Here is a 15,836-nt window from a genome sequence, read left to right as displayed (position 1 = left end):
CAGCCCCAAAAGATAAAGCCTCTCGGGCTGGTGTGGCCTGTGGGGCCGTGGTGGGCAATCCCACCTCATTCCTCACAGCTACCTGCTGGAATTCACAGAATCCAGAGGTTTGGAAGGAGCTTTAAAGCCCACCCAGTCCAAGGCAGGGCCACCTGCAGCAGGGAAGTGTCCAGGTGGGTTTGGGATGAATCCAGAGGGGGAGATTCCACTCCCTCCCAGGGCTTTACCTCCCTCATGCAAAGCTCTTCCTCGTGCTGGGGTGGAACTTGTGTTTTAGCTCATGGCCACTGCTCCTCGTCCTGTCGCTGGGCATCACCGGAGAGGGTCTGGCACCATCCTCTGACAGCTCTGAGAGGTTCTTCACGCATTAGCGAGATCCCCTCTCCGTCTTCTCCAGCCTAACCAGGCCCAGCTGCCGCAGCCTCTCCTCATCAGGGAGCTGCTCCAGACCCTCCATAAAACCCCACCCCACAGCGCTGCCCTGCTTCCCCCTAAGTCTGTTCCCGTGCTTTCCTCACGATGCTCTGGCACTACCACTGCAGGGAGGGCAGGGCTGTGGGACGTGAGGGGGAGCTGAGAGCCCCGGGGCGAGATGGAGGGCAGGGGGACGAGCCCCGTGAGGCAGAGCGGGCAGGGCTGTGGCACCGCGGGGTGTGAGGCGGGAGCCGCGGGGTGTGAGGGGGAACTGAGAGCCCGGGCGAGATGGAGGGCGGGCGGGCAGGGGGACGAGAGCCATGAGACAGAGCGGGCAGGGCTGCGGGAGCCCCTCGGCGTGAGGCGGGAACCGCGGGGCGTGAGGCGGGCAGGGCTGCAGGAGCCCCTCGGCGTGAGGCGGGCAGGGCTGCGGGAGCCCCTCGGCGTGAGGCGGGAACCGCGGGGCGTGAGGCGGGCAGGGCTGCAGGAGCCCCGTGAGGCAGAGCGGGTAGGGCTGCGGGCGCTCCTTGGTGTGAGGCGGACAGGGCTGCAGGAGCCCCGTGAGGCAGAGCGGGCAGGGCTGCGCTCGCTCCTTGGTGTGAGGCGGACAGGGCTGCAGGAGCTCCTTGGTGTGAGGCGGACAGGGCTGCAGGAGCTCCTTGGTGTGAGGCGGGCAGAGCTGCGGGAGCCCCGTGAGGCGGAGCGGGCAGTGAGGCGGGAGCTCCGCGGCGTGAGGCGGGCAGGGCTGCAGGAGCCCCTCGGTGCCAGGCAGGCAGGGCCGCGGCAGCGCCGTGAGGCGGGAGCCGCGGGGCGTGAGGCGGGCAGAGCCGCGGGGCGCGAGGCGGAGCGGGCAGGCGGCGGGAGCCCCGCGAGGCGGGGCGGGCGGGCGGGAGGGAGGTGGCGGGGCGGAGGGAGGGGAAGGCGGCTCCGCACAGCCAAGATGGCGGCGGTGGAGCTGGAGTGGGTGCCCGAGACGCTCTACAACACGGCCATCTCGGCCGTCGTGGACAGCTACGGGCGGGCGCGGCGCCGCGACATCCGCTCGCTGCCCGAGAACATCCAGTTCGACGTGTACTATAAGGTACGGCGGCGGCCGAGCGGGGCCGGGCCCGGCCGGGCCTGCGGGACGTGGAAGGAGAGGCGGCCCGGGGGGCGGCCCGGGCCTGGCGTGGCCGGGCCCGCGGGGCTGAGGGGTCTCACCGGTGTCGGGCACGGCCCGAAGGAATGGGCCGGGGGCTCGGGGCCTGCGGGGCTGGAGCAGCGGCGGCTCCCGGCTCCGGCCGTGCTGGGGCCTTGTGGCTGCCCCCGGGAGCCGCCCCGAGGCCGCCGTGAGGGGCTGGGGGACGCGGGGACGGGGCCCGGCCTTGGGGGTCGTGAGGGGAAGGTGCCTCTCGCCATGGGGGAGCGGTGCGGGCAGGATGAAGCCAAGCTGGCTGTGCTGGAAGATGTTTTTTCCTTCCCCCCCCCCCTTTTTTTTTTTTTGTAATAATGAATTGGACACGGTGATGTCAGTGGTTGAGGGAGCAGTTTGCCGTGGTGTAGTGTAAATGAGCTGGTGGGAGCCAGATGGAAAGAAGTGACGGTTGTTTAATGCTGTAGTTTTATTAGCATTAAATTATTCCTCGGTGAAAGGGCTGCTTCTCGTTCAGCTGCCCCTGGAATATACGGATTTGGTGTAAAAGGTGCACTGAGATGGTCCATTAATTTCTTATTGTCCGCTAAACAGGCATTTCATTCATGTGCAGGAGCAGCTGGAAATGAGCATTCATCTGGGGAGAAACAATGTCTATAAAAACCTGTGATGAGGAATAACCCTCCCTTCCTCTGCCTGCAAATTTCTGAAAATTTAGGAGTTTTAAAATGAAGTAAATCTTTAGTCTCATCTTTAATGATGTAACCAGGTGTGATGACCCATCATGTACATGGAGAGTAGCAGGATTTACTGGAGATGGGAAGATTGCTTTTCTAGCATTGAAACAGGCATGTACATTTTCTGTGTCCTGGTTATTTCATGTCTGCCTTAGGTGCTAGGAAGGATGGAAACCCATTTTTATGGCCTATGAGCATGCTCACAGATAATGATGTGATTGACACATCAGCTGAAGGCTAGAGATATGAAAATCACCATGTGGAAGAATATTTTGGGGGTGACTTTCAGTTGTTAATAAATGTGATCATTGCCAAATAAACTTCCTTGGCATTGCCTGTTCTTATGCTCATTCAGGTGAGAGGATGGTGCTCTGTGGTTTTTAAAAGCATGAAACAAAACCTCCTTCTGATGATAGAAATGTGAAGGATGTGTTATTCCCAGCTGTTTAAAAACTTACCTGTAGGTGAGCTTAATAGATCACTGATTTTTAATGCTTTTATTAGCACTCTTGAGTGGCTGCTTTGAAGCAGGTTCACGTGGAGTGGTTCCATGCTGAAGAAGATCCAGCACATCTGATTTCTGAGGAGACTCTCCAGCATGTTTCTTCTGCTGGGGTACCTGGGTTTGTCATCTTGCTGGGCAGGTGATGATAAAGGTGATAAGTGCCTGTCCCCAAAAATGATGTTTGTGTTGTAGGGGCATTGCATGGAATCACAGACTGGTTTGGGATGGAGGGGACCTTCCTGCCCATCTCATTCCATCCCAGCCATGGCAGGGACACCTTCACTGTCCCAGGTGCTCCAAGCCCTGGCCAGCCTGGCCCTGGACACTTCAGGGATCCAGGGCAGCCACAGCTGCTCTGGGAAACCTGTGCCAGGGCCTGCCCACCTCAGACATCCTTTTCTAATCTCTAATCTAAACCTGTTCTCTGTCAGTTTGAAGCTTTTCCTGTAATTTCTCTGGAGTTTTTGAGCTGTGTACGGTGCACTGCTATTCCTCGTACCAAGCCACATCTGTGGGATGTCCTCGTGCAGAATAAACCAAACTGGGCCATGCCTGCAGTGTGTGTTCTGTAAGAGTGGGCTGGGCTTTCATGTCCTCAGTGTCACCTTTTCTGTGGGGGACACCCGACTTGGATGGGACCTGCAGTGACCTGCTCTAGAGACAGGATCCCTGCCCTTGGCAGGATGGAGCCATTGCAGTGTCCCTTCCCTCCCAAACCCTCCTGGGATTCTCTGTGCACCCGTGGAACACTTGGTAACTGGCTCTTGGGTCTCTCTTTGGACACAGCAGCATCAAGAGTGTCATTTGGGGTAACTGGATGAGGTCAGGCTGGGGACAGCATCCCTGTCACAGTGTGTGTGGGGCTTGTTCTGCTGTTTTGGCTCTGGGTGCTTATTTGGAATATCAGGTGGATATTAAATCCCAGTTCATTGTGGTGAGCCATATTCCATATGCCCTGACCACTGAGTTCTTTAAAGCAGAATTTCCAAATCTATTACCACTCTTTGGAGTAAGACAGACTAGAAGACTTCTAAATCTTTGACTACATGGTGTTTGCTGCTGCTGTGTTGGAAGGTGTCAGTTGTTTGTTAGTATCCTGTATTACTTCCATTCTGTGATGAGTAAAAGGAATAAAAAATGTTTCCGATCTTTCATATAACTTGTAATAGTTTTTTATCTAGGTATTAGTCATGGTTTGTGGTGCTTGAGAAACTGCCACTGAGTTTTGCAAAAAAAAAAAAAAAAGGTGGTACCAGTCAGATTTTGTTTTGATCTGTGGATGTTAATTGTCTGTAGCTATACAAAAATGTTTTCATCATAGTCATTGGTATTAGTGCTTAACATTTGCCAGGCTTGCCCAGGTTTGCCAACATGTCTGGGTTGATTCAGAAGCTGGGGGTGAGACACCCCAGCAGAGACAGCCAGTGTGCTGCTATTAAAAGGGAAAAACACCAGCAGTGTCTTGGTGTTCCCCAGGACCCTCTAGGCCAGGGTTTGGCTCTATTGTCATAACTTACTGCCTTTATTTCCCTCTCCTTAACAAATCCAATTTGTTTTACCTCTACATCTTCTAGGATTGATAACTTCTGGGACATGCTTATAAACATGAGTGGGGAATGGGTCTGGGGTGTTCTTGTGGCTTTGGGAAGGAGTGGGTTCTGCTGCAAGGTGACAGGAGCAGGCAGCTTCCTCATCCTGAGCATCTTTATCTCTCTGGAGCATTCTCAAACACTGACTAAAGCTCAAAACAAGGCACTATCAAATGATGATGATTGTGGTAAAACAGCAAACCTGCTCTGCTTCAGCAGGGTGTCACTGATTATCTCTTTTTTCAAGCACTGGTTGGCTTTTCCTTGCACCCATTAGGGAATTAAGAGGCAGAGCAGGATGCTTGTGAGGATATCCTGGAAATTTCTGAGCCTACATTTGAGCCACAAAATATTTAAAAGTCTTTTTAATGACAGCTGTATTTTGAGGAACTTTATAACTAGTATTGTTACAAGTAACACCTGCCTCTGGGTGGGGGGGAGAGAAAATAAAAATGTGCACACATATCATGCTTTGTTTCCTTTGGTTGTTTGCCAGATTTGTGTGTATCCTGGTCGGGCTTTTTCCTGGTTAAACTAGTTAGATTCTCTTGCCTAATTTTTTGGGGGGGTGAGGATAAGAGAGAGGGTGTGTAGGTTTTAGAAGCCAAAGAAAGAAATATGCTGGATCTCATAGACTCAGCATATGAACAAAATGCCAAAATTGTGTATTAAAAAGTAGTGACAGCTGGAATAAACTGCAAATGCAAAAAAAAAAAAAAAAAAAAAACAACAAACCCAGAACAAAAGAACCCAACCAACCAAAAAAGAAACACAGCAAAATCTCTGAAAAAATCAGCTTATTGTATTCTGTAGTTTGTTGGGGTGAGGATGATGTTTTGAGGGTGTTCCTATGAAGAATCAAGGCTGTTGGCAGAAGTCAGGTTTTGAGCTCCCTACTCAGTGTCTTGTGCAGATTTCCCTTCTTCCCCTTGTGCCTCTGCTTTATACTCTTATTTTGCATAATCATCTCATGCCTTTGGTTCTCGAGGTGCTTTGCTGCTTTGGTGTTCTCTGTCCCAGTGTTTGTGGCAGTTGCACAGTGCCAGCCTCATCTTGGACTTGGGTTGGTTGACAAGGAGTTTCATCCCATGCTCATTCTCCTTTTGGAATGGCCTTTCTGAGTCGTGTGTTTCTCTTTTCTTCCAATTGATTTTTCTTGAAAATAATTTGTTCTTGGAACATTTTCTGGTGAGATCATTAACCGCAGGAGTAGTTGGAGATGACATTAATTTGGTTTCTGTCACGTTTAGGTATTCTTTGAACCAAAGAAATGAACAAGCAGGAATTTGCTGAGTGTTGACAACAAGCAGCAGAACGTCCGTTCTCTGCATTGCAGCAGAGTTGAGTTCCTGATGGAGAATCATTTCCACACCATTTCTGTCCATTAGAATACAGCAAGCTTGTCCCAAGGCTTTGGTCTCCAGGGGGTTTGGTGAGAGGGAGCAGGATGAGCTCCCCCTGAAATGGAGTGTGGCTGTGCTGCTGCTTCAGTTCTGAGCTTCCCTGCCTGGGAAGCACAGCCAAGGTCACAACACAGAGTGAGGCAGGCAGAGCATCCCAGAGCTTTCTGAGGGGTCTGCTCTGACCCCCAGGGTGAGCTCACAGAGGCTGAACCCCCTGCCTCTGCTGTGCTTTTGGGGTTAGGAATTAATGTGTGTGTGGGAGGCAGCGATGGTTTCACACGTGTACAACCTCTCTGGCACCTGGCAGGAGCAGAGTGTGCAGCACTGGATGCTGCTGGCCTTCAGTCAGATCCTTCTAGCACCTCTTCAATTAAAGCCTCACAGTGAAGGAGAATCATTACCTCATGAGTTTTTGCCAGTTATTATTATTAACACATGCCTTATTTCTGCAGTCTAAATTTAGCTGTGAACTGAACTGTCTTTCCTTGTTATGTCTTTTCTGGTTTGAAACTTCTTGCCTTCTAACGTGTACTACTCAGACTGCCTTTTTTTTATCCTCTAAACATAACCTGGGTTATGTTTCCTCATCCTGATAGCTTTCAGCTTCCCTACCTTTTCAGTATCCTTATTGAGTCTGAGACACCAGAACTCATCATAATTGAGATAATGAGGTCACATCATGAACAGAGGTGTTGAGCTCCTGCTGAACAATAATTCCTATTTCCACTTCATTTCCTCTGGGCTGATTGAGCTCCAAGCAGGCTGGGTTCTCCCAGTTCCTGAGGAGAATCACTTGTGTGTGAGGCTCAGACTTTGTCCCTTGTGGAACACAAACTCTGCTGCTCTGGCCCAGAGAGCAGAGCAGGTGGGCAAGCACTGAGCTCTAGAAACTGTCTCTGAATTCTTGCTAGTTCAGTAACACTGGTTTTGTCTTGGTTATTTATTTGATTGAGGTTTGTACAGATCAGCCTGGTAGCTGGAATTGTGCTTTCCAAGGAGAGCTGGAATTTTCTTTTTTTTTTTTAATGCCTTGAACCATATCCAGTAGAAGCTGGTCAAGAGGGTTTGTAGATGATTTTGAAATTGGCTTAAAAGCATGGAATGTACCTAAATTTTGAACTGATTATTTTTGGTAATGAGTCATTTGTCAACAGATTGACAAATGTGAGCTGTTGACTCAGGAGAACTTTTTCCTTCCTTGTTGAGTGGGGAGGGAAGATGGTGGTTTCAGGCCAACTTTTTTCCCCAGTTCTGCTGTCTGTTGAGTACACTGTCCTTCCCCAGTCTGGCCTGGTACTCCATATGACATTATTAGGCATTACAAAACATCCTGGGGAGCTTCTTGGATTTCCTCTGTCATTCTTACTGAAATATCCATGTTTTTCAGTCCTCTTCCAAACTGGAGCAACAGGAGCATATTTTTCAAGTTGCGTCTTCTTCGGTTCCTTTTCTAGAGGATCCTTGTACAGCTGGCTGGAATTAACCCCCATCTGCTTTAAAAGATGATTTTTAAAAATATTTTTATTATGTTTAGAGAAAGTTTGTTTGGTTGTTTGTTTTTCTAGCTTAATCTACCCAGAGAGAGAGACAAGAACTTTAATAGATGATGTAATAATCAAGTTACGAGTTAATGTCATTAATATGTTCAGTTGGGGACACCACAGTGTGCAGCTTTTGTAACACACCCACCTGGACAAGCAGTTCAGCATTCAGCCTTGGCTCCTAAGAAAGCTGTGCTGAGTTTCTCACAGCTGTGCACAACAGCTGCATTGGGCATGGCTGTAATAATCCACCTGTATATTAAATTTATACCTGTCCTCAGTGCCAGAACTCGGTGTGAGCTGATGGAGCTGGGAGTCACCTTGCAGGCTTTGAGTCATTTTCTGTAGTTAAAGAAAAATCCTGGTAGATTCCAAATAGGTTAAGCTGCTGTCTAAAAGACATTTCTCTCTTCAGAACAGAATAGTTCTTCAGAAGTCCAAAGCTCTGTGTTCATGTCAGGGCATGTTTTTCTTGAATCACTGTTTTGTTTTGTTTTCTTGTTATGTAGCAAGGCTGTGGTCAGGAATTCTGTCTCTGGACCTTTAACAAGAGAATCATTTCTTCAGTCCTCCCAACAGCTTCTCAATGAGTGTTACTGGATCTCCTGGAATTACTTCACAGTTTGACGTATACTCACTATTTCCCTGTCAAAATTTGTTTGAAAATATTGCTGTAACAGCCACAACAGTTCAAGAGGCTTCCAGCTGAGTTAATTCCTCAAAATGTTTGCCAGTATGTCCGGGGGAAGGGGTTACAGGGTAGTAAAATTCCCAAAGATGTTGTATTTCAAGTTAGAGCAGTGAAACATTGCAGCCTGGACTTTGGGGCCTGAGCCAAATGTGACATGTGCCCGAAATTATTGATGTTCCAAAACTGAGGGTCCTGTGGGACCTTCCCCTCCCTCCCACCCCAGCAGGCCCTTCACTCCTTGGCAGCCTCACAATCTCTTACAAGAGGGATTCTCTCCTTACGAGAAGTGTTTATGTAACCTCCTAAATATATAAATTTTTCAAGTCTTACTGTGGTTAATTTTTGATAAAGCAGGAATCTCTGGGATTTTGGGTTGGTACTGCAAGGTGATAGGAGGAGTGGTGATGCTGTACTCAGCACTGTGAAACCTGATAGTGGTTTTGGTTTGGGGATGTCTGAGCTTCCTCCAGAAAGGATCTCATCAATTATTGATGGCATGCCCACCTTCACTCTGGGCAATTTAAACAGCTGCTTTTTGGGGTTTTTTACTGCAGAAAGTACATTTTAGGTTTTATAGAGCATTCAGTGTGAGACAGCTGTGCTGAAGGAATGAGAACATTTAACCATGACTGTAGCTTTTAAATACAGCAGGCTGGCTGTTCCTTCAGTGCCAGAAGAATCCAGCTCCAGCAGGAGCTCTGATCCCTTTGAAGTGCAGGGACACGCTGCTTTATCTGAGCACTAACTTTGCATGCAAACTTGCTCTGGTTTTTAAAATACTTCCTTTTTTTTATGTTCCCTCAGCAAAATAGATAACAAAGAGGAAAACATTCATTTCTGGCAATTGACATTATTAGGTCAAAGTATTTTTGAAGTTTGTAGGTTGTGTTGTTAAAATAACACATTTGCTGTGCTCTAGAGCCAGAGTTGTGTGCTTTTATGAGAAGAGTTGACTAGAACTAAATTTCTGGCTGGAGATGTTCTCACATGCTGTGTTTGGAATATTAATTCATCAGCTCCCAGTGTTTGTGGAGAAAAAGGTGAACCAGGCACCAGATGCTTATCACTGGAAGCATTTGAAGGCATTATTAGAACTGGGAGGAATATTAATGTTTCATTTAAGCACTGGTGGTGCCTGTGGCAGGTGTGGAGTGCTGCTTCCTTAGGTCATGTGTCCCTCTGTGCTCATCTCTGGGTCAGGGCCTGTAAGATAATGGGAATTAATAGTTCACAATGAATTTCTCTGACATTTATTTGCACAGTCCCTTTGTACCTGTGTAAATCCATGGCATTTATGGCCTGATGTGGCAGAGCCTGACCATGCACTGCATGGACAAGTGTCTGTGGTTTGTTGTGAGCAGCTCAGCTGATAAATTTGCTTATCTGCAGGCACAAATCACTGTGGGCATGAATCAAGCCAGTGCCTTTAATAATAAATGCATGAGCAGGCTCCAGCTTTCCCATTTACTGGTGGGGGAGTCACCTCTGGAAGCTCAGTGGGGAGGGGCTGGTGCCTGTCTGTAGGGCTGGCATTGGTGAGTGACCCCTTGCAGAACTGGTGGGTTTGGGTTTATTTTTATCTGATATATTTGCATTGCTGCATCCTAGTTTGTGTGTCATTTAAACATGTTTGGTATCAAAACTGTTAATTGTATTTGTCTTGGATTTGTAGCTCATATGTGGCAGTGATTTGGTGTTGCAGGAGGGCACAAACACCTGGAAATACATCCACAGATTAAAAAAAAACCCTTGAAACCAACCATGGACCTCTCATAGCTCAGTTTTTAACCCTGAAATTGTGCACCTGAGGGGAAATCTTCTGATACAGGAACTTATTTCAGCCTGCTGAATTTCAATGCTTTAAAGTCTAGATTTCATCTCAAGTTACCTCTGCTAATAAGCTAAATTTCCCAGAAAAACTCGATTTTACATAAATTTCCCTGGTTTTCTTTCAGCTTTACCAACAGGGCCGCTTGTGCCAGCTGGGTAGTGAATTTTGTGAACTAGAAGTTTTTGCAAAGGTGCTACGAGCTTTAGATAAAAGGTGAGTATCTTAACAGATCAGTAATTCTCATTTCAGCTCTCAACCTCTCCATCTAGGAAGAGATGCTAAAAAAGGCACAAACAAGAAAAAGCAAACGATGCAAACCCCCCGTTGCTGAACACCAGAGTCCCTGGGAGCAGCAGTCCCAGCACCCATGTCCTGCTGATTTAGCAAATCCTGGGAAAGCTGCTGGGATTGCCCCAGTTTGAAGCGATTTCCTGTCATTAAATATTCCAGTTTGTGGCGTTACAGAACTTGACTGTTTTGGATCAGGCTCTCTGTAACCGGGATGAGCTCGAGGCTCAGACCCTGGTCCCACCCCTGCTGTGTGATGCTAACAGCCATCGCTGCTCGTTTGTCCGGAGTGCTGGGGGAGGGACGGGGCTGGAGCCTCCCCCGGTGGCTGTGAGCTGGAAACGCCCTCTCCCAGCTGTGATCCCCTGAGGACAGCGTGAGTTTGGCTCCCAGAGTGTCCCTCGGCGTGGCTCACCCAGGCCTGGATCCATCAGCCACAGCCCCACAGGAGGGCTTGCACTGATCTGCCTTGGGCTTGATTTCTGTCCTTGGAGTTCATGAGAGCCAACTGACTGCTTTCAGACCCTCGTGTGTAACCACTCTCTGCTTCTCTTCATTGCAGACATCTGCTCCATCACTGCTTCCAGGCTCTGATGGACCATGGAGTCAAGGTGGCTTCTGTCCTGGCCTATTCCTTCAGCAGAAGGTGCTCCTACATTGCAGAGTCAGATGCTGCTGTGAAAGAAAAAGCAATCCAGATTGGATTTGTTTTAGGTAACTGCTGCTCATGGGCTCTTTGCTTTCTCTCTTGCAAGCTTCAGTTAATGTAACATTCATTTTTTTCCTGTTAAAGATAGGCCTTTTAAAGAACTGTGTGTTTTGGAATGGAATTTTTAGAAAGCTGCTTGGTGTCCTAAAAGATTGGATTTTAATATCTAAGAATGTATAGATTTTTTAGTTCAAACAGTTTAGGGTTAAAATTGGTTTGCAAATGTGATGAGGAATTTGCATTATTTTAGTGCAGGTAAGTTCTGTTTTTTGTTTGTTGTTTTTTTTTTTTACAGCAATCTATAGGAAAACTGTAATAACAAAAAAGCATCCTAAACCAAAGTATTATTTCCTTCAGCTGTAGGAGAATTCTCTTACATTCCATCCTTTCCAGGTCAGGAGGGTTTGACCTTGACAGGATTTCTGTCTGTAGAAGCAGCTCCATGAAATAAGTGATCATCTTGCCAGACCTGAGCAAACCCTTTTCCTCCTGAAAGCATTCTGCTCTTCAAGTTGCTGTTTGTTGCTGATTTTTGCAGGGGGGTTCCTGTCAGATGCAGGCTGGTACAGTGATGCTGAGAAGGTTTTCCTTTCCTGCCTTCAGCTGTGCACCCTCCACGACGAAATCCTTCACTGGTTCCGTGCTGTGGAGTGTTGTGTGAGGTGAGCTCACCTTGAATTCCCAGGAAACCTTGGAGCCATCCAGCTCCAGGTGCTCCTTTAGTGTTCTGCTGCACCAAAACACTTCCCTGGCTGGAGCTCAAGAGCAGGAGGTGCTTGTTTTACACTAATCCCTGGATTTTCAGCTTCTAAGTTGGCAGCACAGTACAATGGATTAAAAAACCCAATGTTTTGCTGTCCTGTGTAATCTCTCATGGGTGACACTGCTGGATAATGAAAGTGGTCCAGCAGTTCTTGTTTCCCAAGGATTTTTGCACGTGAAGGAATGTTCTGTGTTGGACTTTGCTGAAGTTCTATTTACCACAAAGAGCATTTGCCAAATCCAAATGCAAACAGCACAGATACAACTGAGCAGAAATAAAGGCCAAAGTTACCTTTCCTGATTGCAGATCCAGCAGATCTCTTGCTCCATGCTGACAGCTTAGCTTGGGCCTGGGTAAAGATCTGGGTGTCTGGTTCCTGTGGGCATCTTTAGCCACAGATGAAAACATTTGGAAAAGTTTTTTTTTGCTGTTAGAATTTTGAAGCTGTCTTGTTCCTCAGGGCCTGCAGAGGTTCACATTTCATTGACAGAGGCTCTTCCCCTGAGTGTTGAGGTGTGATGAACTGCAGGCAGGAGCTGGCTGGGTTTTGTTGCTCTCACCACATCCAGGCTGTTTTTCCACACTCCAGATGTGCCCATGGGCACCTGGAGGCTGCTGGGCAGAGTTAAAGTAGGACTTTTTTTTTTTTCAGCTGCTCTAACAAAGAACAAAGCATGTGCTGTATTTGTCTGAATGTAGAGCAAAACTTGTTTGGAAAGCTGCTCCAAAAAAAGCCCTGCATCTTGTTGATGGTTGGGCAAACACGAAGAGTAAAGAGGCTTTGCCAAGAGCTGCTGATGTCCTGTGCCAGCCCCAGGGCCATGGCAACCCTGCTCTGCCTGGTTCTGCTGGCTGGCGTTCCAGAAGTGATGCCAGGAGCCTGGGCACACGTATCCAGCTTCCTAGAACTGGGGAGTGATGGATATAGAGCCACACTTACTGCTTGGTCCTTTGCCTTCTAATTAATCTAAAAAAAGTTTTCTCGTTGCATCAGGCTCTTTGGCAAGCTGGAGAAGTTGCTTAAAAATAACTGTCACCTTCTCCAAATAGAAATGAAAAGGAGGGAAAAAAGGGAGCTGTCTCTGCTGGACTGTGGTGTGGAGAGGAGATTTTCATTCTGTGCTGGAAGAAAGCCCCTGAGCCCTTCTGAGCTGGGGTGTTTCTCTGTTTGGTAGAGACTCTTTGGTTTGGAGTTTTATCAACCTGAAAGAACTCAGACACTTTGGGAAGGGCTAAATCTGTAAAATCTAAACACCTTTGTGTGGCAGAGAGCAGTCATTAGACTCAGTTACTGCCTTTCAGCTCGAGAGTAAAGGGTGTTGCTACCACCTGATCCCACTGCAGGAGCTCACACTGAGCTTGCACTGCAGCTGGGGGCAGTTTTAAGGTAACAAAATTCAAGTCCAGCTTTTGAAAGTATGAGACTTTATTTGGCAAGTCAAACCTCTGGGAAGTTGAATTAATACATTGCAGAATTAATAGAACACAGTTGAAAAATGTGTGAAGTTTTGTGTTATTTAAGCACAACTTGGTGTTTCCTTGTCCTGGCAGTAGTAAATTCTGGGGAGAAGCTGGGGAGGTGTGAGGTTTCTCTGTACCCTGCTTTTCTGGGGGTGTGGTGCTCCTTTTGGTTTGCCTTCTCTCATCATTCTGTGTCAAACAAAGAGGTACAAGTGCATAACACAAATGTGTGGTTCTCCCACTTTGTTGTTGCACATTTGGCTGATTCTTGGCTTGTTTTCTTCTGGTGGTTTTAGACTTCCTAAGCTGCTGTGTTGGCTCTGAGAGACTGAGTTTGTTGGGGGAGGTTAGTCCCCAAAAGCTGTTATTGCAGACATCAAAGGAGGTTCAGAGCCATTAGCATAAACGTCCTGAGGCCCTTTCTCTTCCTCTTGGCTTTATCTCCTAAGATTCCTTTGGATTAATAAAGGATTTTTTGTTACTCTGAACTGGATCACATAAACTCTGCTTATCCTAGAGGATTGGCTTAGGTTTAGCCTGGGTTTTGGGGAGATTTCTTTGTTTCTAGACACTATCACTGAAGCATCCAGACACTGGATATGATCTTTCCCAGGAGCTTATCTAAATTGCAGTGCTATCCCCACTGGCTTATTCCATTACATGGGATTTGGGCTCCGTGGTTTTGATGCTGCAGAGCAGCTCCCAACTGAATGGTGTTGGCAAAATGGTTTTTTCTCTTTAGGAAAACTGTTTACTTAATTCTTCTCTCGTTTCTTTATAATTCCTGTCTCTTGTTGCTGGAATGTTCCTGTGAGCAGGCACACAATGCACTTGTACATCGTGTTTGGTTCTGAGGCTTTATTTGAGGAGAAATGTGGGTGTTGCTTTTTGCTGTCTGTTGTTGAGCCACGGTGCTGTTTCCCACTGGAGAGGGGGAATTTGTGTAGCTTTTGCAGGGCTTTTCTTTTGATGTTCTCTTTGTGCAGCAAATCCACATCTGTCATGTGCCAGCCTTCAGGCCCTGCTTAGGAAAATGGAAACTTTATTTCCTTTCTTGTTACTGTTGGGGCTTGGTGATGCGTTTGGGTGGGAAACAGAGGGACAGTGTTGGACAGGCAGCTCTTAGGATGAGCTGAGCTGTATCACTGGGGAATGGCTGCATAGCTTAAATCTCTGTTTGGAGCAAGTGGAAACAGGAAACAGTTTTAGAAAAGAAATTGAGCAAAAATTTTGCTGTTCACTCCTTCCCCTTAACAATGGATTGGAAGTTTTATCCCAATGCATGATATCAGGACTAAAATGCAGTTCCTGTACATTAACCCACGTAGTCAGAGTTTGAGCCTCTTTGCAATGCAGCTTCACTCTGTGCTTCCCTTGCCTCTGTGCAGTTCTGCCTGTGCTGTGTTGCCCTGATTTCCCAAGCCTTGCCTGGTGTGTTCAGTGTCTGTTACTCACTGTCTAATGATGCATTTCCAGCAGGGACAGTGGAGGTTAATTCACCAGAATTCCATGTCTGCTCCCTGGCAGGTGTTTGCCATGGAGCAGGAGCAGCTGCCCTGGCTGGGAATCCAGCTCTGCCCTTGGGGCTTGGAATATCAGCACACACCCACTCCAAATGCACCTCGTTAAAGCAGTGAGCATCAGCCTGCATTAATGCACACGTTCTTTGTTTTTATTTGTAATAAGTGCCACAAGCTGGAGCTGTTACTTCTCTGGAGAAGCAGGAGTAGGTTTCACCAGTGCTGGGTGTCACTGGCTGTGTTTGGGTATTGATCCTTCAGGATGGGAGAGGGAAGAGCAGGGGGTGTTTGAGCTGTTGTCATCAATGAAATGGTCTCTCCTGGTGGAGCTGGTTCTCATGTGGAATGAATGTGGCTAAATCTTATGTGAAGACCTCCCCCAAGCCCCAAAGCACAGAAATGCCCACTTGGAGATAGTCAGGGTTTGGGGGAAGTGCAGGGATGCAGGAAAATGAGCTGTGTTGTACTTACTGTGGCTGCTTTGGGAAGGAGGTGGGAGGGATTTCAGACTGCATGGGGCAGGGCTTTGGGAATGGAATCTCATCAGTATTGGGAAGAGTGGATTTTATGGAAAATATCACACAAAGGCACCACACCAGAGTGTTCAATACAAAACTGTCTCAGCAGGTGAAATCCTGTGGCATCTCCAGCAGGAAAACTCCTGCCCTGTGCCCAGCTGTGTGTGGCTGAGCCAGGCAGGGCAGTTGTGCTGGGCTGGCAGAGCTCAGCCCTGTGGGTGTCCCGGGAGATCCCCGCTGCTGCTGCAGGCAGGGGTGTCTCCAGCTCCCTCAGCAGCTCTCTCTGCATCCCCCAAGGTTGCTGCACGTTCGGAACGGGAACTGCAAGTACCACCTGGGAGAGGAGACCTTCAAGCTGGCCCAGTCCTACATGGACAAGCTGGCCAAGCACGGGCAGCAGGCCAACAAGGCGGCGCTCTACGGGGAGCTGTGCGCGCTGCTCTTCGCCAAGAGCCACTACGACGAGGTGAGCCTGGGGGGCTCTGCTGGCACTGCACCTCCTGCCTGTGCCTCGCTGCTCCTGCTGCTGCTCTCCCTGGCACCCGCGTGGCACTGCCAGAGTGATAATTCATTTATCTGCTCTTGTTTCCCTGGATCCTTCTGTGTTAGTCTGTGAGCGCTTCACAGTGCTCGGACCGACATGAACATACGTGTGTTACCTTGCCTGTATGTGTTGGTCAGCTGTAAATGAAATATTACAAAAGCTTATTTTAGTAATGGAAAATGAATATCAA

General features: G+C 48.1%; 1 protein-coding gene and 1 long non-coding RNA gene across 3 annotated transcripts in view; one reads left to right on the top strand and one right to left on the bottom strand.

Annotated features, from left to right (window-relative positions):
* Positions 1-2: 2 nt before the first annotated feature.
* APPBP2 (amyloid beta precursor protein binding protein 2) overlaps positions 3-15,836 on the top strand; it is a 23,688-nt gene continuing 7,854 nt past the window's right edge. The window contains exons 1-5 of one of the 2 annotated variants that reach the window (XM_064394387.1): positions 3-173; positions 9,968-10,056; positions 10,694-10,845; positions 11,379-11,502; positions 15,400-15,568. In XM_064394387.1, the coding sequence (XP_064250457.1) occupies positions 10,725-10,845; positions 11,379-11,502; positions 15,400-15,568 (414 nt within the window). In that variant the 5' untranslated portion in view covers positions 3-173; positions 9,968-10,056; positions 10,694-10,724. Of the gene's footprint in view, positions 174-1,330; positions 1,496-9,967; positions 10,057-10,693; positions 10,846-11,378; positions 11,503-15,399; positions 15,569-15,836 lie in introns of those variants that run through there. The other variant, XM_064394386.1, reaches the window with a different exon arrangement.
* The window catches only part of LOC135283500 (uncharacterized), a 27,174-nt gene continuing 26,936 nt past the window's right edge, over positions 15,599-15,836 (bottom strand). Inside the window, exon 8 of the long non-coding RNA XR_010349237.1 lies at positions 15,599-15,783. This is a non-coding gene — a long non-coding RNA (uncharacterized LOC135283500). The remainder of the gene's footprint in view (positions 15,784-15,836) is intronic.

This window comes from Passer domesticus, chromosome 19 (genome assembly GCF_036417665.1).
Source record: "Passer domesticus isolate bPasDom1 chromosome 19, bPasDom1.hap1, whole genome shotgun sequence".
Lineage (NCBI taxonomy): Eukaryota > Metazoa > Chordata > Aves > Passeriformes > Passeridae > Passer > Passer domesticus.
This window is presented reverse-complemented; position numbering and strand designations above follow the sequence as displayed.